Raw genomic sequence first — 27232 nt, 5'->3', positions numbered from 1 at the left:
CCGCGTGAAGGCTGCTTTCACCAGCATTAAAGAGTAATTTTTTTTTTTAATCTTTATTCTGGTCCTAAGACTCTGGTGCCATGAAGCATTGCGTTATTTCTTAAAGTGCGAATGAGTAATACGCAGCTTCGACTTAACTTCTTTTTTATTTTGAAGCTTAACTTCTTTTTTATTTTGAAAGTAAGAATGGTTAAGAAAAAGGTCAATGTAGAGAATTCTAAGTGTAAAAGTCTGATTTGGGTTGAGATAAAATTAATCAGTGATATTTGGAGGGCGACAGCAACTAATATTGTTTACATAAGGAGATACAGCCTACAGTTGCAGGTTAACTTTACCGTTTACCTAGGTTTCAACGTTAGTAATAACGTCTTCTTCAGAACATAAAATATTATTTAGATGTTTCCCTAAAACAAGCCATGTCCTAAGTCAACTTTATAAACTTGATGCATAACCATAAGGTTCTGTCACTTCTATTAAACAATGTAGTCGAATTAAGTCGGGTGATGCTGCGGGAATTAGATTAGGAAATGAGACACTTGAAGTAGTAAAGGAATTTTGCTATTTGGGGAGCAAAATAACTGATGATGGTCGAAGTAGAGAGGATATAAAATGTAGACTGGCAATGGCAAGGAAAGCGTTTCTGAAGAAGAGAAATTTGTTAACATCCAGTATTGATTTAAGTGTCAGGAAGTCGTTTATGAAAGTATTTGTATGGAGTGTAGCCATGTATGGAAGTGAAACATGGACGACAAATAGTTTGGACAAGAAGAGAATAGAAGCTTTCGAAATGTGGTGATACAGAAGAATGCTGAAGATTAGATGGGTAGATCACATAAATATTGAGGAGGTATTGAATAGAATTGGGGAGAAAAGGAGTTTATGGCACAACTTGACTAGAAGAAGGGATCGGTTGGTAGGATATGTTCTGAGGCGTCAGGGGATCACAAATTTAGCATTGGAGGGCAGCGTGGAGGGTAAAAATCGTAGAGGGAGACCAAGAGATGAATACACTAAGCAGATTCAGAAGGATGTAGGATGCAGTAGGTACTGGGAGATGAAGAAGCTTGCACAGGATAGAGTAGCATGGAGAGCTGCATCAAACCAGTCTGAGGACTGAAGACTACAACAACAACAACATTAAACAAGCTGTAGCAAATTCACTTTAAGCCCGTTGTATGGGCCTCGTCGCGTCATTAGAGACTTCTAATGACACGACGAGGCCCATACAATGGGCTTGAAGTGAATTTGCTACAGCTTGTTTGATAGAAGTGACAAAACCTTATTGTTATGCATCAAGTTTATAAAGTTGACTTAGGACATGGCTTGTTTTAGGCAAAAATTTAAATAATATTTTATGTTATTACTAACGTTGACACCTAGGTAAACGATAAAGTTAACCTGCAACTGTAGGCTGTATATTCTTATGTAAAGTGACTACATACACATGTCATTCGATTACAACCTTGAAGGGAAGTTTTTTGATCGTGCCAGTGTAAGAGACGTCATCGGGCTGATCGAACTGAGTGACAAATGAGAGGCAGCCACCGTTGGCCCCCAGTTCCTGCAGCGACTGCCTGTAGTCGGTCACGTGTCCTTTGTAGAACTCCCCATCCGGGTGCTGCCGAACCTCGAAGAGGTAGCGAGCCCCCGCCGCACGCGAGCCCTGTGCTACGTGGCCCACGTGCACGTAATGCGATGTGAAGTCTTCCACCGTGACGGACTCTGCCCGCAGCACGAAGAGCGCCGAGTCGAACTCCAGCAGGTTCACGAATGGGGCAACGGTTCTGAAGGCACCATCCGGCGCCGCGACCAGCTCGCCTCGGTGGTCCTGGCGCACGTGCTCCTCCACAGCTGCCCGACTGCCCGCCCAACAGCACGAGTACACCAGCGGGCACTGGACGACGCTCGCATCTGGCCTGAAGGCGCACCTCTCCTCGTGGCACCGCTTGCACTTGGGCTGGAGCAGTTCCGAGCAGCCCACCTCGCTGTACTTGCACGGAATACGCACGATGTCCGCCACCCGCTCCATGGAAAGAGAGCGCAGGTTGGGCTCCAGCTGTTCTCGGCACGAGGGACACTTCCTGAGCGTCGGGAAGCACTCGTGGCACATCAGGTGCTCGAACTTGCATCTGTAAATAGGGCGCGTCAGTGTTTCCCAACACACCTGGCACGTAAGCATCTCCGACAGCTCTTTCATCTGTCGCTCCATTGTGCAGTGGGTATCCGGAAGGTAGACACACGCGAGCGACTCTGACAGCTCTTCCGCCTGGTGGGCCATTGTGTAGCACGTATCCAGAAGGTTTCTGGAAGAAATGGACTTCTGTCATCGAATGACTGAATGAGGCAGAGAGAGACAGAAAAAATGACAAATATGGATGTAAAAAGAAGACAGAGACACAGAAATAGAAGACAAAGAGAGGTGAAAAAAAGACAAAGAGAAATAGTACAGTTGAAAACGAGACAGAAAAAAGAGAGATAGCAGAAAAAGACAAAGAGAGACGGAAAGAGACAGAAAGAGAAAAAAGAGAGAGCTGGTACATGTCTTCAGTCCTGCAACGCATTGAAATCCCCACTCTATAGTACTGTGCATGGGCCATTGATAAGGTGGAGACTCACACAATAATTCGTTATTGGCACCATCGTGAATGTTAAGTCTGCACCTGACGAATCGAGATGTCTTTAGCTACCTCTAACAAGGAAACCTCCCCATCGCACCCCCCTCAGATTTAATTATAAGTTGGCACAGTGGATAGGCTTTGAAAAACTGAACGCAGATCAATCGAGAAAACAGGAAGAAGTTGTGTGGAATTACGAAAAAAATAAGCAAAATATACAAACTGAGTAGTCCACGGGTAAAATAGGCAACATCAAGGAGAGTGTGAGCTCATGACCGCCGTGGTCCCGTGGTTAGCGTGAGCAGCTGCTGAACGAGAGGTCCTTGGTTCAAGTCTTACCTCGAGTGAACACCGGCACAGTAGCTCAGCGTGTTCGGTCAGAGGATTTAGCTACCCTCTGTAATAAAACAACTGAGTGAACGGATCAATGAACAACTAGAGCAAGTATCATAGGACGTCCGCCACGAACATAGTCAACGTACAATTTAGAACAAAATGAGATTCACAAAAAAAAGTGAACAGTTTACTTTCCTTATTTTCGCAAAGTTATGATCTGTCCGTTCTTTCATTGACGTCTCTGTTCACTGCGATTAGTAGACGAAAGGACGTGCCTATCCAATGGGAACCGAAAACATTTGATCGCAAGGTCGTAGGTCAACCGATTCCTCCACAGGAAAACACGTCTGATATATTCTATACGACACTGGTGACGGCATGTTCGTCACATGACAGGACTTGTGCACTTGGCGAGTGGGTAAAAAGATTCTTCTACCTTGTCCGATTTAGGTTTTCTTGTGGATGTGATAATCACTCCCAAAAAAGTGATGAAAACATAAGAGTTTGTCACATAAACTGCTACAAATGAATGCAACAGTTTCACAGTCGCACAGTTTTCCCTGTGCTCTGTCAAAACATATGATTTGTTTCGCAGTTTGTTTAGGTGTAGCGTCCCCACACTACGACGCAGTTACCTCCCATCGGACGGACGGACGGACAGATAATAATTGTCTGAAAATAAAAAATTAAACTTGTCACTCGAGGTATTACTTGAACTAAGGACCTCTCGTTCCGAAGCTGCTCACGCTAACCACAGGACCACGGCGCTCCTGACTCTCCTTGATGTCGTCTATCTTGCGCATGGACTACTCAGTTTGTATATTTTGCTTATTTTTTTCATAGTTCCACACAACTTCTTCCTGTTTTCTCGATTGATCTGTGTTCAGTTTTTCAAGGCCTATCCACTGTGCCAACTTATAAATAAATCTGAGGGGGGTGCGATGGGGAGGTTCCCTTGTAAGACCTGTCAATAGCGTAGCAGTACCAATACAAGCAAAGATAAACATTAGATGGCGCGTCACATCCGGTGACATAATAACGTTGTTACCTGGTACACTGCCAATTGTATGACCTAAAATTGACAGGAAATTGAAGGTCACGCATAAGCTGTACCATTAAGACAACGAGGTCAAGCCTCTTGGGAAATTGCGTGTACTAAAAACGCTAGGAAAGCGAGGGGTACCAGCCACAGGTTCAATACAAGGCAAAATTTATGGTCAGCCATGTAGTGTGCAAATACAAGCCAAGATAGGGCTCTAGGATGAGGTCACGCCCCGCTGGGCAACTAGCTATTAAGTTTCCCTTGCCCCCGCCCTCCCCCCTTCATAATATAAATCCAGTTGTATGGGAATCGTCATTCACGTTCTAACTGCCAATAGCAGCAGCAGAGATCAGGAGAAAATCGTTTTGGATGCATATGGAAGTGTCTGTTCCCAGTTGAGTGTGCAAGAGGAAGGCATCTTACTCAAAGAAAGCACTCCATCATAAGGCCACATGTGGCCCACCGGAACCATCCGACCGCCGTGTCATCCTCAGATGAGGATCCGGATCGGAGGGGTTTGTGGTCAGCACACCGCTCTCCTGGTCGTTACGATGGTTTTCTGTGACCGGAGCCGCTACTATTCGGTCGAGTAGCTCCTCAATTGGTATCACGAGGCTGAGTGCACCCCGAAAAATGGCAACAGAGCATGGCGACCTATATGGTCACCCATCCAAGTGCTGGCCACGCCCGACAGCGCTTAACTTCGGTGATCTTACGGGAACCGGTGTATCCACTGCGGCAAGGCCGTTGCCTCATCTTACTCAAGGTGGGAGGGAAAACAACTCTCTCACACCAAGGAATAGAGTATGATATTGCATGAGATTGTTCATTGCTGTGTTATTCCAGAAGCATGGCCGATGTCTTCTTTGATCCCAAAAGATTCTGCAACAGAGACAACTGATTTGTTACGAAGGAAGTTTCATTTCAGATGGTGGGTTGTCCTTGAAGTAGCATGGTTGCATTTGGTGATTTCAGTCTGCACTGGATGATACTCTACTATGTGCTGGGTGCAACCATTGTAGAGTGGTTGATGAAAAACCAGCACCATCAAAGCTGGGCTCAGCTGTATGAGGCAGTGATGAATGGTATACATGCAGTTACTACACCAGAATAGCACATTTATGTGAAGGGATTGGAGGAAGTTAAGAGTGGCTGGACTGATGTGTTGTAATATTGAGGGCAAATATTGGCCCTCACTTATCATACTCCGATCGAAACTGCATGTCAACAGGCGTGAAGCAGTGATTGGAGTGTTAAATGTGAAAATGTTGGAGCAATGGTGGCATGAATGCGACATGCAAGATTGCAAGATTTTCCATACGTGGCGAGTGAGTGAAATGGACCTTCTTCAACAACGAAAGGAATCAGGTTACCTTACATTCAGAAGGCTGTTGCACTCAGCGACTGTTATATTGACTTGTATATTTCAGCTATCAGTCGTCCTTTTTAAATTTTATCGGCAGATGTAGATTTCAGCTAGAAACCAACCATTCTCAATGCACTATCATTTTTTATCAATGCATGTAATGCCTGCTGGTCGGGCTTCATCCACAGTTCATTGAATACTACAGTAGTAGTACAATAGTAGTACATTACATGCATTGATCAAGAATGATAGTGCATTGAGAATGGTTAGTTTCTAGCTGAAATCTAGAACTGCCGATAAAATTTAAAAAGTTGTAGTATTCGATGAACTGTGGATGAAGCCCGACCAGCAGGCATTACATGCATTGATCAAGAATGATAGTGCATTGAGAATGGTTAGTTTCTAGCTGAAATCTAGAACTGCCGATAAAATTTAAAAAGTTGTAGTATTCGATGAACTGTGGATGAAGCCCGACCAGCAGGCATTACATGCATTGATCAAGAATGATAGTGCATTGAGAATGGTTATTTTCTAGCTGAAATATAGATCTGCCAATAAAATTTGAATAGGTCGACTGATAGCTGAAAGCTATTATTTACAATGAAAGGAATGTAATTTTTCAGAATGACTATAAATAGGTGATGATTTAAATAATAATAGTAATACCTCCTGCAGATCGTTTTATACAGCTACATCTCACTGGAAAGCGTGTGTGTGCGTGTGCGTGTGTGTGTGTGTGTGTGTGTGTGTGAGAGAGAGAGAGAGAGAGAGAGAGAGAGAGAGAGAGAGAGAGAGAGAGAGAGAGAGGGAGAGCGAGAGAAGAGAGAGAGAGAGGAAGAAAAAGAGGGCGGGAGGAGGCAGGTCCCTTGGACATTACAGTATTTGATTGACTCATTATACTAAAATGATGCCACAGTGTATTCTGCAGCAGGTGCAATTTTCCCCAAATATGATATATCCATTCTAAGATATACCGGGTGATCAAAAAGTCAGTATAAATTTGAAAACTTAATAAACCATGAGTTAATGTAGATAGAGAGGTAAACATTGACACACATGCTTGGAATGACATGGTGTTCTATTACAGCAAAAAAAAAAAAAAAAAAAAAAAAGAATCACCCCATATTGCTAGATGCGTGAAAGATCTCTTCTGCGCGTCGTTTGGTGATGATCGTGTGCTAAGCCGCCACTTTCGTCATGCTTGGTCTCCCATGTCCCCAGACCTCAGTCCGTGTGATTATTGGCTTTGGGGTTACCTGATGTCGCAAGTGTATCATGATCGACCGACATCTCTAGGGATGCTGAAAGACAACATCTGATGCCAATGGCTCACCATAACTCCGGACATGCTTTACAGTGCTGTTCACAACATTATTCCTCGACTACAGTTGAGGAATGATGGTGGACATATTGAGCATTTCCTGTAAAGAACATCATCTTTGCTTTGTCTTACTTTGTTATGCTAATTATTGCTATTCTGATCAGATGAAGCGCCATCTGTCGGACATTTTTTTAACGTTTGTATTTTTTGGTGCTAATAAAACCCCATGTCATTTCAAGCATGTGTGTCAATTTGTAACTCTCTACCTACGTTATTCTGTGATTTATTAAGTTTTCAAATTTATGCTGACTTTTTGATCACCCAGTATTTGAATACATGACTGAATAACTAGCACAGTATATAAGGGGCATTCAAATGAAACCCGGTCATTAGTGTAAAGTAACGGTAACTATTTTACTAACTCAAAAATGTATTTATACACAGTGCACATACTCAAAAATAGTGGCAAAAACTGTTGGCATATTTATCCCATTGCAAATCTAGCTGGTCTATTATATCCTTGAGGAAGCTAGTAGGCGGCTGTCGGATCCAGACCTGGACCCAGTCACACACTTCGTCGTCCATTGCGAATCGATTTCCGCGAATAGCTTGTTCTAGAGGTCCAAACACATGGAAGTCGCATGGTGGAAGTTCGGGACTGTACTGTGGATGAGCCTGCCCAGGACGAGCATCGTCTTCCAGCGAGTCGCACCCCTCAAGGAATCGTTTGCGCCATTCCACAACACTAGAACGACTCAGACTGTACTCACCGTACACAACCTTCATCCGCTGATACATTTCATGGCCTCCAACTCCCCCCGACGCCAAAAATTGAATAACTCCTCGTTGTTCCTGCTTACTCTCCTGCATGTTCTGTAGCGGACGATAACTTGTGTGACCACCTTCTCTACGTCGTGAAACCACACTGGTGCTATGCAACATCAAACGGTGCACACGCTTCAGTCTCTCTGCCAATAGAAGGCGCCACCGTACCTGCAGTTACATGGTGCCACCTTACGTGTAAGGCAAAGGTAGACGCAGCGACCAGGTTTCATTTGAATGAACCTCATATAATTAAATGAAATACCCCATTAAACAAATAGAAGAGTGTGATATGCTAACAAAACAAATTACGCAGCACAACAAAAAAGTATGTAACTGGCTTTATTAGTGTGTGACATCACTATAAGAGAGCCCCTAGCAGACTCATAAATAACCACAAACAAATGGCTCTGAGCACTATGGGACTTAACTTCTATGGTCATCAGTCCCCTAGAACTTAGAACTACTTAAACCTAACTAACCTAAGGACATCACACAACACCCAGCCATCACGAGGCAGAGAAAATCCCTGACCCCGCCGGGAATCGAACCTGGGAACCCGGGCGTGGGAAGTGAGAACGCTACCGCACGACCACGAAATGCGGGCAAACCACAAACAATACAACAAGAATCTCCCTTTCCTCTGTCCTTTTCCCAGGCTCCCACTCCCCTCCTTCCATCCTGTTTTTTCCCTGCCTACCCTCTCTCTGCCTCCCTTCTGTCCCCTGAGTCCTTTTGTATTCCCCTCATCTGCCTTTCCCCACTCCCTGTCACGTCTGCTCCCCCCCCCCCCCCCAACTTCGTTCTTCTCTCCTTCCCCCTCTTTTTTTCCCCTCGTCTGTCCAGGTCCCCCACCATCTGCCCTTGGTTGTGGTGTGTCATCTTCGTGCCAACTTTTTAGTGCAGTGATTTAAGTGTTGTGCGTCTCTTCCGAAGTGTTGCGAACAGAAATCACTGTCACTGGGTGTGATTTTTATATCTCTTGTGAACAGAAACCAGACTGTGGCTGAGTTTTTTTTAATTGTCGGTCTACTATTTTACCTGTCTGCTTCCTGTGTATTTTATTAGCATCACCCTTTGGTTTATGTTTTAACTTCCACAATTTTCCACATCACCAACCCTTTGTTTTATGTCTTAACTTCCTCAGTTTTCCGCCATTTTACAATTTATGTCACCGTTTTTATGGCCTGCTTTTATTATTTATTACCTTCTTCCTGTTTTAAAAATTCTGTAAGCTGAAGAGCAGCCTACTAAGCTGCTGCCAGCCCGCCCCCTTTAGGGGGAATCGAAACTCATTAAAGGAAAAAAAAACCACAAAAATCTAGACTGCAAAGAATTTTTCCCTTCATAGGAGAGAAGCGCACTGTCCTCTAAATACACGTGGAGGAGACCGCAGCCTGAACTCCCAAAACTCGACGCCCAACACCAAGCCACACCACAATGAAGACGCTGTCGACAACACAATGTGTCCATTGTGAGGGTGCTGCCGACTCAGCATGGTGAGCGGGTGCACTGCTGTGCAGGTCTCAAACCAGCTGAAGAATGACTGACAGCGCTGGTCATGAGACAGACAGCACCACCTAGCTATGAATCTCTCTGGCTGGAATGAGAGATGGCAAGTCATTACAGGAAGTACAAGTGCCAAGACTACCACAGGTGTCCTGTGCATATTAAAAAAGCGGGAAACCCCCCTCTGCCCCTCCCCCCCTGGGCCAATAAGGATCAATGTCCCCCCTCCCCCCTCCCATGCCCTCGTGTTTTTCCATACTCTGTAGTGAGAGGGAGCATTACAGATACCCAGAACTGATGTTCTTTACTATCACTGAAAGCATGAACTACCGTAATATGCCTACGAGTAAGCATCTGGTTCTGAGCTAAAGCATACTGTGAGTTCAGATTCATTTACATGAATTGTAAGGGAATATACTTCATCATTCATAAAAGAAGTTAGCTATTAGATGGAACTATTTTTTTACAAGTAGTTGCACATCAGTCTGAGACCTCTTGTTTAGTCAGTATGTATTACCAGGTATATTAAAATGCATGTATGACAGCCAGCATCCCCAGCTCAGTGAAGCACTAACACAATCATGCTCAGAAAAAAAACAGAACAACTAGAGACAGGAAGTTCATATCCACAGGACATGTACATTAGTATGTTCTGCAGGAATGATTAGCAGCTGAACCATGTCGGCCCATGGGTTCAAAGTCAACGTCAATATCGTGGCGCAACACCACCTGAGCTGTGGCGCTCGTTACTGACACGCCAGTCTCTTGGATGTCCATTATCGATCCTTCGATGTTTCTTATCTTTGCTTGCCTTGTTGTTTTCGGCATTCGCGGGGCGAGTGGCAGTTTACGTTTGCTCGGGCTACCTGCTGAGACGCCGCGAGGTACGAGGTGGGAAGCAACCGCGTATATGTGGAGTTGGTTGTACGCGGTCTGCCGGTTCAGCATGGAGGATATGTGTTGGCTGCCTGCCTGTCTGCTCTCCTGATTTTGCTCGCCGTGCCTTGCGACCGCCTAGCTTCGGTTGCTGCCTGGTGTATCCTACACGAACCATACCGGACGTCCAGCAGAAGTTAAGCAGCTTTGTGTTTCTTTAAAGAAAAGGAGCAAATGTATAAGACCTTTTGTAACCAATTTTGGTGGCCTCTTAAGCGTGGCCTTCGCGTTTACACTCCCTTTGGGGAGAGCTAATTCTTTTAAATTTAAATAGTTGTGGTTCCCTGTCCTTTATAATCTTTTGGGGGTTTTATTTGAATTTTCTCTTTGGGGTTTCTACCTTGTGCTTGGTTAAATGTTTACTTGTATAGCGGGAAGTGACTCCTGGTTAAAACTCGGAGAAGGTGTTTGATGTTACTGCCGCTTCCGGCATTTGTCTTTTCAATTAAGTGTTTTCATCCCTTCGAGCGACCTGGTGTCACTCCTCATTAATTAATGCTGGTTTATGTGTACTTAATTTTGAATTGGCCATTTGAATTAATATTTTGGAGCGCAGTATAGCACTAAGGTAACCTCATTGTATACCATCTTGTGCTCAGGTCTAGTACCTTCATTTTCAGTGGCACGAGTTAGCTCCAATACCGGTTTTACTGATGTGCTCCCTTCAGAATCTTGTCTTGTGTAAGTTCCCCCCATGTGTGTCTGGAAATACAGAGATGAGGTTTAGTGTGACTTCAGTGCTAGTCAGTTAATGGAATCTTCATTTTGGCTTGGCTTCCACTGAAGAGTTTTAGTGGAGCGTAGTGTGTTTGATTTGTTATTCATTGAATTATTGTAAGTTTGTTTATTTAATGGGGAGCAAGACATTTAAAGACTGTTGGTATTAACTCCCCTAGTTGTGGGGTGTTGCTAATTCGTTCCAAATGGCCTACTACTTATTCAATGGCAAGGCTGTTGATTAGTTGATTACTGTGAGTACAAATTCACGCTATTTATTTGTTAACGAAATTGTTGAAGTGTCTGTGTCGTGATTCAATCACTAGCTACGTGTTTGAGCTATATTGATAAACCATACATTGCCTCCTTAAAATTTGTTACCAGCAGAAACCCTTAAGACAACTAAGTTTTGTCACTGGTTATGTTAACCTTTACTGGGGGCAATATTTCATGTAGTTAAATTTTGTCTTAAAATGTGTATTTATCTGATGTAATAAACGAGTGATAAAAGAAAAAAGCAAAGGGGCCTGGTCCTTCCCATTGTGTCCGGTTTGTAACACGTATCACACCTACTGGTAAAATGTGTCGTTGTCGCTATAAACCAAAGGTAATGGATCAGTGTGACCTGGGCAGATGTGCATGATACCTCACAGCTGTATGCGTGAACTGTGCCATCAAATCAGTGAATTTGTAACAGGGCATGTTATTGTCATGAGACAATGTGATGCGTCAACCCTGGAAATCGCTGCTCGTGTGGGACGAAATGCATCCGCAATGGAACGGGTCTGTGCAGAATGTTTCACGGAAAGCTTTGGAACATGACGAGATGGGTCAGGTCGCACCGCCCAGACCACCCCCCGAGAACATCGACACCTCGTTCGAATGGCATTGCTGAACTGATCTATATCCTCCTTGGCTCTGGTGCAACAGTGGAACAGTGCAACACATCGTACACTATCAGGGGCGATAGTCCATTGTCATTTATTATGGCGTGGATTACGTGCGCGTCGTCCACTTCTCTGCTTACGTTTGACGAATGCTCACAAACAAGCTAGACGGCAATGGTGTGTGGAACGATGCCACAGGGAACAGGAATGGCATAAGAGAGTGTTTTCGGACGAATCCTGGTTGTATTTGTTTGAAAACGATGGTCGCATTTTGGTTCACCACAGACAGAGGGGTGCCACCACAGTGACTGCATTCGCACAAGACATGCAACATCAACCTGGGATGCTAATGAGTACAGCCACAAACCACAGTTGGTGCATGTCTAGGGTACTGTGACCAATGTGACCTACGTAAATGACATCCTGCGACCTGTAGCCATACCCATTCTGTACAACACCCCAGACGTCATGTTTCAGCAAGACAATGCACGACCACATTTGCTGCACGATCACATGCCTTCTTGGTGTCATAGGACGTCAGCCTTTTTCCCTGGCCCGCCAGATCACCAGACTTGTCGCTAACCGAAAATGTGTGGGATATGGTGAAACGACTAGTGCACTGCTATGACCCAATGTCAACCACCACAGACGATCTTTGGAACAAGGTGGACGCACCACAGGACGCCATTCGTGCCTTATACATGTCAATGCTCTCTCTCACACGTGGAACAAATTATCAGAGCCATTGGCGGACCCTGGGCCTACTAGGCAACAGGACACATGCTGAACCGAGGCGACTGAAGTACTAATCATTTCTGCAGAACATACTAATGTATGTGTCCTGTGAATATGAACTTCCTGTCTCTAGTCGTTCAGAGTGTTCTGTTTTTCCTGAACATGGGTATACAGGGTGAAAAGTATTTAAACCGACAAACTCTGGGAGGTTGTAGAGGACATCAAAACAAATATTTCCCCATAATGTCATTTTTTCCTATGAGGAGTATTTAAACGGGTAGAGGAAGATTTCTCTGGCGGAAAATTAATTAAACCAACAAACATTTTTCCATTTTTTTAGGGCCAAGAGACAACACATTAACACAATCCAATTTCAACTACAGTAGATCTTCAAAAATGCCTCCATAGATAAGTAAACAAAGATTACACCGTCGGATGATGTTCTGACACGGGCAAAAACCCCAGGAGTATCCTGAATTGTTCCTGCTGCTGCTACTATCCGTGCAACCAGATCCTCTTCTGCTGCAACAGGAGTTGCGTAAACAAGGTTGCGCATCTCTCCCCACACAGAAAAGTCCAGAGTGGATATATCTGGGGATCGAGCAGGCCATGGTACAGGACAACATCTTCCAATCCACTTTTCTGGAAACCGTCGGTCCAGGAATCGACGCACACGACGACGGAAATGTGCCAGCGCCCCGTCATGTTGGAACCACATGCGTTGTCTTGTAGGGAGCGGGTCGTCTTTCAGCAATTCTGGTAATGCTCTGGCGAGAAAATTGTAATACGACCTGCCATTTAATGGCCAATGTAGCAGAGACGGCCCAATTAAACAGTCCCCAACAACACTGACCCACACATTAACGAAGAACCGCACTTGATAAGCGCTAGTAACTGTGGCATGTGGATTATCCTCACTCCAAACATGCGAATTGTGCATGTTGAAGACTCCATCACGCCTGAATGTTGCTTCACCGGTAAACAAGACAGAGGATGGAAATCTAGGATGCATTCACACTGTTCCAGGTACCACTGCAAAAACTGAGCTGTGGGTGGATAATCAACTGGTTCCAGGTTGTGGACACACTGTAAGTGAAATGGACGTAACAATTGCTTTCAAATGGCTCTGAGCACTATGAGACTTAACATCTATGGTCATCAGTCCCCTAGAACTTAGAACTACTTAAACCTAACTAACCTAAGGACATCACACAACACCCAGTCATCACGAGGCAGAGAAAATCCCTGACCCCGCCGGGTAACAATTGCTCTCGAAGGACTGTTCTTACATTCTTCTGATTCGTCCCCATTTTACGTGCAATTGCACGAGTGCTGATTGAAGGATGCCGCTCCACATGCCGAAAGACAGCTTCCTCAAATTGCAGCCTTCTTACCGTGCGACGGCGTCCCTGTCCAGGTAATCTGCTAAATGACCCGGTCTCACGCAGACGTTGGTACACAGCAGCAAAGGTCGTATGATGCGGGATACGGCGATTAGGATATTGTTGTTGATAAACCCGCTGTGCAGCTCGTCCGTTGTGGTGCGCTATGTAGTACGCACCAACCATATCAGTGTACTCACTCCAGGTGTATCACTCCATTAGTAAACAGAGACAATGCACTACTACACTGGTGGACAGCAGTTGCCTACAACTGAAGAGCGTAATACGGCCTCTAACAACTGAAGAACGGAATACGGCCTCCACCGGTTTAAATAATCCTCATAGGAAAAAATGACATTAGGGAAAAATATTTGTTTTGATGTCCCCTACAACCTCCCGGAGTTTGTCGGTTTAAATACTTTTGACCCTGTATATGCACATTTAAGCTTCCCCGTCCCCTTATAGAACAGCTCCCATACACTTATCTTACATTTATAACATTGTCGTCTTTTCCTCTTAATATACACTACCCTTCATAAGTTTGGAAACACCCTGCTGCGAATTATAACGGAACAGGTTGGGCGTGACATAAGTGAGTTATTGGTTATAATACAGAATAGAATGCTGAAATAACGATTAGTAACGACGCTTGCAGTATTCTACAGGTAATTATCGTCCACATACATACTGGTATTCTTCAGTTTTATATGAACTGGCTTTACGTGTCCAAGCAGTTTCACTAAATAGGCCAGGTGGCCCTAGTAGTGGACACGAGTGTACGTTGTTTACAGTTTCGTTCAGTTGTAGTTCCGTTTGTTTGAAGGTAGGACACACTGCAAAAGTAGGCAGCATATGCAGCGAAAGTAATTGAATATGATCCTAGAATGCCACATTCTTTTTGACTCTCGGGTAAGGATAATCACTGTGCTCCACGAAAGTGATAGTGTACGACAAATATCAACCATCAGTGGAGTTGTCAAGACCATATACCGGCATCGAGATGCAGGCTCCTATGATGAGCGTCGTCACTCAGGAGCAACCAGGAAAGTGTCAGATTGCTAGGAAAAGTACTTAGTAGCGACCAGTAAAAGTAACAGATTCAGATTTGTCCGTGAATTGATTGCTGAACTGAACAGAATTGGGGATACACCAGTGAATGAGCCTGGAGCGAGACAGTGCCTGGCAAAAAACAAACTCCAGCATTCGGTAGCAGCAAGGAAACCATTGTTGCGTCCTATTAACAAAAAGAAACGGCATCAGTGGGCCACGGCACACCAACAATGTACATCAGTGGATTTGGAAAGAGCCTTACTCATTGTTGAATTGAAGTTCGAAATGACTGGCAGTAAACGCCGTCAAATCGTGCTCCTTTTACCCCATGAACGCTTGAATCCTCAGTGCATAATTCCAACTGTGAATCACGGATTCTGTGATGGCAAGGGGACCTTTTAGAAGGAATAAAGTCGGATATTTGGTGAAAGTAGATGGAAAAATGAACCAAAAGGTTTGTCATTCACCAGCGACGTGCCAAGACATCTGGCTTGCGTCTGAATGGGAAAGGGTTTGTCTTGCATCAAGACAACACCTGAAACATACGTTCCGCTTGTGTCAGAACTATGTGAAGTCTCTAGACGTTCAGAAAACTTAGGAAAATATGGATTGGCTTCCTTAGTCCCCTTATTGCCACCTAATCGAGGTACTATGATATGAGTTGGACAAGAGAATCTATAAGTATGGAATCGTGAGAAGGACACACTTTTGGGAGATCCTGCAGCAAGAATGGAAACGAGTTCCAGCTGAAACCCTGAAAATAGCTGACCAGTCACATGCCGAGAGTATGCAAGGCAGTGATCGAAGCAAAGGGTGGCTATTTTCAAAAGTCCAAAATTCAATTTTATTATATATTTCCTTTCAATTGCCCATAATTGTTGTTGTTGTTGTATTCAGTCCTGAGACTGGTTTGATGCAGCTCTCCATGCTACTCTATCCTGTGCAAGCTTCTTCAAGTACTTACTGCAACCTACATCCTTCTGAATCTGCTTAGTGTATTCATCTCTTGGTCTCCCTCTACGATTTTTACCCTCCACACTGCCCTTCAATACTAAATTTGTGACCCCTTGATGCCTCAGAACACGTCCTACCAATCCTTCTTCTTGTCAAGTTGTGCCACAAACTCCTCTTCTCCCCAATTCTATTCAATACCTCCTCATTAGTTATGTAATCTACCCATTTAATCTTCAGCATTCGTCTGTAGCACCACATTTCGAAAGCTTCTATTCTCTTCTTGTCCAAACTGTTTATTGTCCATGTTTCACTTCCATACATAGCTACACTCCATACAAATACTTTCAGAAACGACTTCCTGACACTTAAATCTATACTCGATGTTAATAAATTTCTCTTCTTCTGAAACGCTTTCTTTGCCATTGTCAGTCTACATTTTATATCCTCTCTACTTCGACCATCATCCGTTATTTTGCTCCCCAAATAGCAAAACTCCTTTACTACTTAAAGTGTCTCATCTCCTAATCTAATTCCCTCAGCATCACCCGACTTAATTCGACTACATAATTACTTGGTATTTCAAAAGTTATGGAGGGCAGTGTAACACCTTACGATGCTATGGGGGGGAGTACAAAGCGCGTTCAAAAAGTTTTATACAGTCGTCTCTAATTTTATTTATTTTTTCCAGAAGGATAATGAATTTTTTTGTGAACATACTTGGAACATTTAGCTATAAGTTGGTATATACAAGTATTTTCTTTTATTTATAGGTGAGCCGTAATGGACCGTTAAGTAGATGTCAGGTTGCGACAACGGTCTGTGATGAAGTTCTTCAAGGCCGGCGGTGACTGCCACATCGATTCACAGGAAGCAGGAAGTTGGTCCCTGTTTATGGGGAAGACACAGTGGATCGCAGCAATATCCAGCGGTGATTGCAGATGTTTAAAGGAGGTGACTTCTCTCTACTGGACAATCCACGATGCGGTAGACCATCAACGGCAGTGAGTGAGATGAATAAGGAGACCATTGATCAAATCATCCAAAATGACAGATGTGTGACGACACGACAGCTTGCTGAAATTACTCGTTTGTCATTGGGTAGTGTGGTATCACTGGTACAGTCACTAGGGTACAGAAAAATCTTTGCACGTTGGGTGCCTGGATCGTTGACAAGTGAAGTGAAAACGACGAAGAAGAATGTGTGCGAGGGTCCCATGAAGACCATTACTGAAGAGTGGAAACAGTGTTTTGATGACGTCATTACCCAGGATGGAACATGGTTGTTTCCTGAGAGCAAAACTCAATCCATGGAGTAGCGTCATCCAGTTTCCCCTCAGAAGAAGAAACCAAGACTTTCACGAACAGCAGGCCGAAATGTGATGGCCTCCTTCTTCTGGGATCAGTGTGGTGTCATTATCATTGACTTTTTGGAACCTAGCTCTACAATTAACCGGGACCGTTACTGTTTGTCACTGGACAAGCTGCGTCGTGCCTCTTAGACCCACAGACCACAGCTTCAGGGTCAGCTCATCAGACTACACCACGACAATGCCAAACCCCATACAGCCCTTATGACGCAGGAGAAAATCAGGAAAATGGGTTGGAAAATTGTTCCTCGTCCTCCCTACAGTCCGGACTTGGCTCCGTCTGATTTTTACCTCTTCGGTCGTCTGGAGGCCCACCTGCGCGGTAAAACATTTGATAGTGAGAAAGACCTTATTTCCTGTGTGAAGCGCTGGTGTAAAATTCGAACCCCCGAATTTTACCACAGTGCATTTACATCATGGAAAGAACATTGGGTACTAGGCGCTACAGTCTGGAACCGCGCGACCGCTACAGTCGCAGGTTCGAATCCTGCCTCGGGCATGGATGTGAGTGACGTCCTTATGTTAGTTAGGTTTAAGTAGTTCTAAGTTCTAGAGGACTGATGACCTCAGAAGTAAAGTCCCATAGTGCTCAGAGCCATTTCAACCAAAGAACATTGGGCCAGATGCGTCACAGCTGACGGAGTAGGCTCAGCGTATAGCTAAATGTTCCAAGTACGTTCACAAAAAATTTCATTCTCCTCCTTCAAAAAATAAATAAGAGACGATTCTGCTAAACTTTTTGAACGCACTTTGTAGTTTAATAATTTGGGGTCTGTACTGCACAACAATATTACATGGAGATTAGCAACACATGTACAATATTAGTGCATTGTTCATTTTCCCACGCGCTATTCGAGAATGGATTTAAAGTAGCACATATCTCTGCATAACCTAGAAGAGAACGACTAGCGGTAGAAAAAAACAATGAATTTAGAAACAGACCCATTTCTTAGACATCGTCACGAAGGGGAAACTTTTGCTACTGCTATCATGTAAAATCTGTCCCTGTCCACTCGCTAACGGAGGGAGGGAGAAATGGCTAAGTGTATGCTTCCGTACGAACGCTGATTTCTGTTACCCTGTCTTCGCCCTTACACCAGACGTACGTTCGTGGCGACAGGATGAAGCTGCAATCAGTGCAAATCTGCATCTACATCTACATGATTGCTCTGCAGTTCACATTTCAGTGCATGTTGTTGTTGTTGCTGTTGTGGTCTTCAGTCCTGAGACTGGTTTGATGCAGCTCTCCATGCTACTCTATCCTGTGCAAGCTTCTTCATCTCCCAGTACTTACTGCAACCTACATCCTTCTGAATCTGCTTAGTGTATTCATCTCTTGGTCTCCCTCTACGATTTTTACCCTCCACTCTGTCCTCCAACGCTAAATTGGTGATCCCTTGATGCCTCAGAACATGTCCTACCAACCGGTCCCTTCTTCTTGTCAACTTGTGCCACAAACTCCTCCCCAATTCTATTCAAGACCTCCTCATGAGTTATGTGATCTACCCATCTAATCTTCAGCATTCTTCCGTAGCACCACATTTCGAAAGCTTCTATTCTCTTCTTGTCCAAACTATTTGTCGTCCATGTTTCGCTTCCATACATGGCTACACTCGATACAAATACTTTCAGAAACGACTTCCTGACACTTAAATCTATACTCGATGTTAACAAATTTCTCTTCTTCAGAAACGCTTTCCTTTCCATTGCCAGTCTACATTTTATATCCTCTCTACTTCGACCATCATCAGTTATTTTGCTCCCCAAAGAGCAAAACTCCTTTACTACTTAAAGTGTCTCAATTCCTAATCTAATTCCCGCAGCATCACCCGACTTAATTCGACTACATTCCATTATCCTCGTTTTGCTTTTGTTGATGTTCATCTTATATCCTCCTTTTAAGACACTGTCCATTCCGTCTGACTGCTCTTCCAAGTCCTTTGCTGTCTCTGACAGAATTACATTGTCGTCGGCGAACCTCAAAGTTTTTATTTCTTCTACATGGATTTTAATACCTACTCCGAATTTTTCTTTTGTTTCCTTTACTGCTTGCTCAGTATACAGATTGAATAACATTGGGGGCAGGCGACAACCCTGTCTCAGTCCCTTCCCAACCACTGCTTCCCTTTCATGCCCCTCGACTCTTATAACTGACATCTGGTTTCTGTGCAAATTGTAAATAGTCTTTCGCTCCCTGTATTTTACCCCTGCCACCTTCAGAATTTGAAAGAGAGTATTCGAATCAACATTGTCAAAAGCTTTCTCTAAGTCTACAAATGCTAGAAACGTAGGTTTGCCTTTCCTTAATGTATTTTCTAAGATAAGTCGGAGTGTCAGTATTGCCTCACGTGTTTCAACATTTCTGCGGAATCCAAACTGATTTTCCCCGAGGTCGGCTTCTACCAGTTTTTCCATTCGTCTGTAAAGAATTCGCGTTAGTATTTTGCAGCTGTGACTTATTAAACTGATAGTTCGGTAATTTTCACATCTGTCAACACCTGCTTTCTTTGGGATTGGAATTATTATATTCTTCTTGAAGTCTGAGGGTATTTCGCCTGTCTCATACATCTTGCTCACCAGATGGCAGAGTTTTGTCAGGACTCGCTCTCCCAAGGTCGTCAGTAGTTCTAATGGAATGTTGTCTCCTCCCGGGGCCTTGTTTCGACTCAGGTCTTTCAGTGCTCTGTCAAACTCTTCACGCAGTATCGTATCTCCCATTTCATCTTCATCTACATCCTGTTCCATTTCCATAATATTATCGTCAAGTAAATCGCCCTTGTATAGAGCCTCTATATACTCCTTCCACATTTCTGCTTTCCCTTCTTTGCTTAGAACTGGGTTTCCATCTGAGCTCTTGATATTCATACAAGTGCTTCTATTTTCTCCAAAGGTCTCTTTAATTTTCCTGTGGGCAGCAGAAAGTAGTTGAGTGAAATTCCATGAGAAGATCCTGCCACAGCGGAAAAAGCCTTTATTTTAATGGTTTCCACCCCAATTCGCGTGTGTTACTCGTGGCACTCTTATTTCGCATAGTACAAAACGAGCTGTTCTTCTATGAACCTTTTGGATGTCCTCAGTGAATCCAATCTGATACGGATCCCACATCGCAAAGCAGTACTTCAGTAGAGAGCGAACAAGCGTAGTGCAGGCGGTCTCTTCAGCAGAGCTGTCGTTTTCTAAGTGCGTTGCCAATAAATCGCAGTCATTGGTTTGCTTTACTCTCAACGTTATCTGTGTGATTGTTCCAATTTAAGTTATACGTAATTGCAATCCCTAAATATTTAACTGAATTTACAGCCTTTAGATTTGTGAAATTTATCATGTAATCAAAATTTAGCGGATGTCTTTTAGTGCTCTTGTTGACCGCTTCACACATGTCATTACTGAGAGTCAATTTCCAGATCTCTAAACTATCCTAGTCGCGTATCCCAAAAATTACGTCTTCTTCCCTCCAGGGATTCCCATTTGAGTTCATGGAGCGTTTCCGTAATGCTCACACGTTGATCCAAACTACGGAAGAGTAAATGTAGCAGCACACCTTTGAACTGTTTCGATGTGTTTCTTTAAACAGACCTTGTGGGGGTTCCAACCACTCGAGCAGTAGTCAAGTCGTATGAGTGTTGTTACGTGGTCTCCTTTACATATGAGCTACACTTTCCTATAAGAGGCTCAATAAACCGAAATCAGCCGTAAATTCAATTAATTCCTAGGAATTACAATTACGAATAATTTAAAGTGGAAGGAACACATATAAAATGTTGTCGCGAAGGCGAACTGTTGTGTTTGCTCAAGAGCTAACACCGTTTTACGAGTGGAGGCCGAAATGCACGCGTTTTAGCTCACGCAGGCTGGCGTGAGGAGGGAAGAACTATACTGACGTGAGGTCTGGAACATAACAAGGAATTAGAATTCAGAAAGCGGACGTAATTTGTTTGATACTTAACTTTAATCCATTAATGAAGAACGTCGCTCTTGACGGTACATGATTCACAATATTATCTGTTCAGAAGACATAGTAACTGAATATGGCGCCTTGCTAGGTCGTAGCAAATGACGCAGCTGAAGGCTATGCTAACTATCGTCTCTGCAAATGAGAGCGTATGTAGACAGTGAACCATCGCTAGCAAAGTCGGCTGTACAACTGGGGCGAGTGCTAGGGAGTCTCTCTAGACTAGACCTGCCGTGTGGCGGCGCTCGGTCTGCAATCACTGATAGTGGCGACACGCGGCTTCGGTGTATACTAACGGACCGCGGCCGATTTAAAGGCTACCACCTAGCGAGTGTGGTGTCCGGCGGTGACACCACACTAACTAAAGATTGCGTTTTATTGGCAGGACACTTTGAAAATGTAACAGATCTACACTACGCTTGTCCGTCCTCTTTTAGAATACTGCTGCGCGGTGTGGGATCATTACCAGATAGGACTGACGGAGTACATCGAAAAAGTTCAAAGAAGGGCAGCATGTTTTGTATTATCGCGAAATATGGGTGAGAGTATCACTGAAATGATACAGGATTTGGGCTGGACATCATTAAGAGAAAGGCGTTTTTCGTTGCGACGGAATCTTCTCGCGAAATTCCAATCACCAACTTTCTCCTCCGAGTGCGAAAATATTTTGTTGACACTGACCTACATAGGGAGAATCGATCATCACGATAAAATAAGGGAAATCAGAGCTCGTACGGAAAGACATAGGTGTTCGTTCTTTGCACGCGCTATGCGAGATTGGAATAATAGAGAATTGTGAAGGTGGCTCAGATGTTCAAATGTGTGTGAATTCCTAAGGGGCCAAACTGCTGAGGTCATCGGTGCCTAGACTTTCACACTACTTATACTAACTTGTGCTAAGAGCAACACACACACCCACGCCCGAGGGAGGACTCGAACCTCCGGCGGGAGGGGCCGCGCAGTCCGTGACATGGCGCCTCGAACCGGGCGGCCACTCCGCGCGGCGGAGGTGGTTCGATGAACCCTCTGCCAGGTACTTAAATGTGATTTGCAGAGTATCCATGTAGATGTAGATGTAGATTTTACGTAGCCATTCCAGGTGCAGTGAGTAGAAGTACAGAAGTCTAACACTTGTATCGAAGATTGAAGATTATATACAGACCGCTCCTTCTAATTCTAATTTCAATTTTTCAATGTGTAACTGGTGTCAGTCCACAGAAATACTACTCTGCAAATCTTTATAATCTTTCATGTGACGCCTATTGTCGACGGAAAGCGTAGGTTCTACGAACAAAATTATTTTTGAAGTGGAATTTTACTTGACCGTCCGATGGAACGGTCTATTATTAGTGTAGGGCGATGCGATATTCGTATTAGCGATATGTATTCACAGGAATAGTAAGCCACATACCATGAGCATCACTCCATCAGCAATAGCATTATTTTATGTATTTATTTTTTTGTTTGTTTGGTATCCCACATGTTTCCGCCTGAAGCTGTCATAAGGAGGCTGTATCTATGTTAAGAAACAAATTCTATCTAAGAAGCATTTGCTGGGTGCACTTGTTGTGTCGGCAGAAGAGCCAACACCGTGTTACAACTGGAGGCCGAAATGCACGCGTTTTAGCTCACGCAGACTGGCGTGAGGAGGGAAGAACTATACTGACGTGAGGTCTGGAACATGACAAGGAATTAGAATTCAGAAAGCGGACGTAATTTGTTTGATACTTAACTTTAATCCATTAATGATGAACGTCGCTCTTGATGGTACATGATTCACAATATTATCTGTTCAGGATACATAGTAACTGAATATGGCGCCTTGTTAGGTCGTAGCAAATGACGTAGCTGAAGGCTATGCTAAACTGTCGGCAAATGAGAGCGTATGTAGCCAGTGAACCATCGCTAGCAAAGTCGGCTGTACAACTGGGGCGAGTGCTAGAGTGTCTCTCTAGACTAGACCTGCAGTGTGGCGGCGCTCGGTCTGCAATCACTGATAGTGGCGACACGCGGGTCCGACGTATACTAACGGACCGCGGCCGATTTAAAGGCTACCACCTAGCAAGGGTGGTGTCTGGCGGTGACACCACAGCACTCACTTCCGTTCCGGCCCGAGGACGAGTGGAAGAGTTCGTTTTAATGTTGTCGGTATGCCAAGAGGAATGATTTTGGGTCTGCACGTAATAACGTTATCGAACTGAAATCCATTATACTCTTTTTTTCGGTACAAGATAGATTATTCCACGGTATAAGTGTACGCAGCGTTGTTTCTCTCTCGCTACTTCAGTGAAATGTCCCTTGATGATTGAGAAGAAAGTTTTCTAAAATTGTGGGGGATACCGTCCACTTCTGGGCTTCTTTGCTTTCACATGATTTTTATTATGTCTTTTATTATTTCATCCGATGCTGCTTCTGAAACAGAAGTAACACTTTAGTGCGATAGATACACATATACTGTCGGCCGGAGTGGCCGTGCGGTTCTAGGCCCTACAGTCTGGAACCGCGAGACCACTACGGTCGCAGGTTCGAATCCTGCATCGGCCATGGATGTGTGTGATGTCCTTAGGTTAGTTAGGTTTAAGTAGTTCTAAGTTCTAGGGGACTGATGACCTCAGATGTTAAGTCCCGTAGTGCTCAGAGCCATTTGAACCATTTTTATACATATACTGATAAGCCAAAACATTATGACTACTGCCCATCGCGACCTTGCGGGCACGTGACGCGATAACAAAAGTATCTAAGCGGAGCAGACGCGGATCGGGGAATCACCCTTAGCGAAGATACGGGCTGCAAATGGGGAAATCCACTGAGATAAGTGACTTTGACAAAGGGCAGATTATTGTTACGCAGCGCCTATCTCGTAAACGGCGAAGGTGGAGGAATGTTCATGTGCTACCGTCGCGAGCACATACGGCAAGAGGTATCTCTCCGACTTCAGGCCACGAGTGGCCTACCGGGACCTTCCGACCGCCGTGTCATCCTCAGAGCAGGATGCGTGGGGTCAGCACACCGCTCTCCCAGTCGTTATGCCACTGCAATCGCTCAGATGAATGATGATCTGTCTTCAGTAGTGACACGGGCGACAAACCTGGGGCTTAATGCAAAAAAGACGCAAGTAATCTTAATAGCCCATCAGAAATTAATAAGTTCAGATTTCCGCGAACGGCTACCTCCTATTCTGCTCGACGGTACTCCAATACCATATCAGAAAACAGTGAAGAACTTGGGTGTAACTTTGGATGAGCATCTCAACTGGGCGGAGAATACAGTCGCAGTGTGCCGAAAGACGTCTGCTTGCCTCTATGCTCTCAAAAAGTTTCGGAACATATTTCCACAGGACTTGAAACGCCAGCTCGTGCAAGCACTCGTTCTCCACTATTGTGATGTAATTCAACAAGGTACGAGTAGTGAAAACAAAAGACGGCTAGAACTAACCATGAATGCCTGTGTGCGTTACACCTGCAACATTCGCCGATATGATCATGTTAGTGCTTCATACTCCGAGCTAGGGTGGCTGCGGCTGGACAAATTGCGTGACTACCACACTCTATGTCTACTTCACCGACTCCTCGTTGCGCAAGCACCCCAGTACCTTGCTTCAGAGATTAAAAGCCTGTCATGCCATCATAATCGAAACACGAGGTCACTCTTATTTGGTATCCTAACTGTGCCCACACACAAAACAAAAACTTTTGCAGACTCCTTCTCAGTTGCCGCTGTCCGCCTCTGGAACAAACTGCCCCTTATCTTGCGCAAAATTCAATCTCCTGCCGCTTTTAAGAAGAAGCATTTCCTACTATCATCCTCATAACGTTCTCCACAAAATTAATGTCCAAGGCAAATCCTCTCATCTGTCAAATAGCAAAGCTAGCGTCTCCTGTCTTGCTCCTGAGATGCCTTCCTCTTCATCTATCTCTATTAGCCACGCAATCTTCTTTTCCTTTATATTTCCTGAATTATGTTTCATCATGTCTCTCTATTCTTCTCCTCCCTTCACCATGAGTCTCCCTCATACTCCCTGCTGCCAGCACTCCTATCTAAAATCTGTCTCTTCAACAATGTCTAATTATAAAAGTACTTATGATCTACGAATATAAACTCTATATGGTGGTTGGGAAGGGAGTAAGACAGGGTTGTAGCCTCTCCCCGATGTTGTATATTGAGCAAGCAGTAAAGGAAACAAAAGAAAAATTCGGAGTAGGTATTAAAATTCTTGGAGAAGAAATAAAAACTTTGAGGTTCGCCGATGACATTGTAATTCTGTCAGAGACAGCAAAGGACTTGGAAGAGCAGTTGAACGGAATGGACAGTGTCTTGAAAGGAGGATATAAGATGAACATCAACAAAAGCAAAACAAGGATAATGGAATGTAGTCTAATTAAGTCGGGTGATGCTGAGGGAATTAGATTAGGAAATGAGGCACTTAAAGTAGTAAAGGAGTTTTGCTATTTGGGGAGCAAAATAACTGATGATGGTCGAAGTAGAGAGGATATAAAATGTAGGCTGGCAATGGCAAGGAAAGCGTTTCTGAAGAAGAGAAATTTGTTAACATCCAGTATTGATTTAAGTGTCAGGAAGTCATTTCTGAAAGTATTCGTATGGAGTGTAGCCATGTATGGAAGTGAAACATGGACGATAAATAGTTTGGACAAGAAGAGAATAGAAGCTTTCGAAATGTGGTGCTACAGAAGAATGCTGAAGATTAGATGGGTAGATCACATAACTAATGAGGAAGTATTGAATAGGATTGGGGAGAAGAGAAGTTTGTGGCACAACTTGACCAGAAGAAGGGATCGGTTGGTAGGACATGTTCTGAGGCATCAAGGGATCACCAATTTAGTATTGGAGGGCAGCGTGGAGGGTAAAAATCGTAGAGGGAGACCAAGAGATGAATACACTAAGCAGATTCAGAAGGATGTAGGTTGCAGTAGGTACTGGGAGATGAAAAAGCTTGCACAGGATAGAGTAGCATGGAGAGCTGCATCAAACCAGTCTCAGGACTGAAGACCACAACAACAACAACATGTATGTATTTTTCCAGGTGTACCTTTCTAATTGTTTATTTCACTTTTTGTACTAGATGTAGTTCAACATGCCTACTAAAACATATGAATGTAAAATAAGTAGAATGCCTGGTTAGATGTAAGTACATTCTTTGGTGATCAGTAGATTTCGCAGCAAAATAGTGGAAGTTTTTTCCATGATTTTACCCAGGGTGGACATATACAGACCTCTGGATTTTGGTCATTTGTAATTGGCGGCGGTGCACGTCATTGGATGTCGCAAAATAATGAGATGCAAATTGTATCTTGCAGTCGAAAATAAAAACTAGACCAACATTGCTCATAAAACTATAAGAAAATGGACTGCACCTAATTTCGTGGAAAGAAGACATTTACTATAATCGCAATTGTGTTTTCCTTTTTAGTAGATGCTCGATTATAAGAGATGCACGGACGTTAAATACAATTGCTACAGTGCAGTGTTTTCACACGCAGAATGGCAGGCAGTTTGCGGGAGCAATGTGGTGACAGTCCAATGTGTGTGTGCGTGTAGTCTCCCTAGCCAGCTGTGCCCCGACCAGAGGGAGGCGTGTGTGGCAGGTGGTGCTGCTATATTTTAGACAAAGAAACAAGGTGCACTTGGGTTGGCCCTCATTTTTCTCGTATTGTTTGGTTGGCTTTACATCCTTTTCTTTTGGTGAATGGCAGATGCCTGGAACAGGTGTGGCCAGCTTGTCTACTGGAGGGGTGGGGGATGGCCATAGGGCGCAAAGCAGGCCACGGTATTTTGAAACAGTAGCAGCTGGCTGTTTTAAAAGGGATGGATGGAAGGGGGATGATGCGAGGTGGGAGTTCCTAAGACCCCACTAGTTCTTGGCTGTATCTGAAGGAGAAAGCACATTCATCGACTGCCATCCCCTCTGAAAACTTTTGATATGACGATTTTCCCTTGCACATTGATCATTATGATCTGTTGTTTATGAGTGCTCGTTTTTTTCACTACAACTTGGATGTGTAATTAGAGCAGGATGCATTTTCCCTCAGTTGTTGCAGTGTGTATTGGCTTCGATTACCTGCACTGTAGGGTGATTGTGAATCAGGAGTCTGTAGTGAACTTCGACATCAAACAGTAATAGATAAGTCCTCAGCTGTATGCTTACAGGAAATACACTTACTTAACTCCACTCTGTCCAGCATGAATATCCCATTAGTTGAACATATTTCCCACAAAAAAATAAAGG

General features: G+C 44.0%; 1 protein-coding gene and 1 pseudogene across 1 annotated transcript in view; both read right to left on the bottom strand.

The window, feature by feature from the left end:
• Nucleotides 1-1447: 1447 nt before the first annotated feature.
• The window catches only part of LOC126424577 (E3 ubiquitin-protein ligase siah-1-like), a 71018-nt gene continuing 45233 nt past the window's right edge, over nt 1448-27232 (bottom strand). Inside the window, exon 2 of the mRNA XM_050087320.1 lies at nt 1448-2303. Coding sequence (XP_049943277.1) covers nt 1448-2278 — 831 coding nt within the window. The 5' untranslated portion in view covers nt 2279-2303. The remainder of the gene's footprint in view (nt 2304-27232) is intronic.
• Nucleotides 4628-4745, bottom strand: LOC126425646 (5S ribosomal RNA; annotated as a pseudogene).

Source organism: Schistocerca serialis, chromosome 10, assembly GCF_023864345.2.
Source record: "Schistocerca serialis cubense isolate TAMUIC-IGC-003099 chromosome 10, iqSchSeri2.2, whole genome shotgun sequence".
Classification (NCBI taxonomy): Eukaryota; Metazoa; Arthropoda; class Insecta; order Orthoptera; family Acrididae; genus Schistocerca; species Schistocerca serialis.
This window is presented reverse-complemented; position numbering and strand designations above follow the sequence as displayed.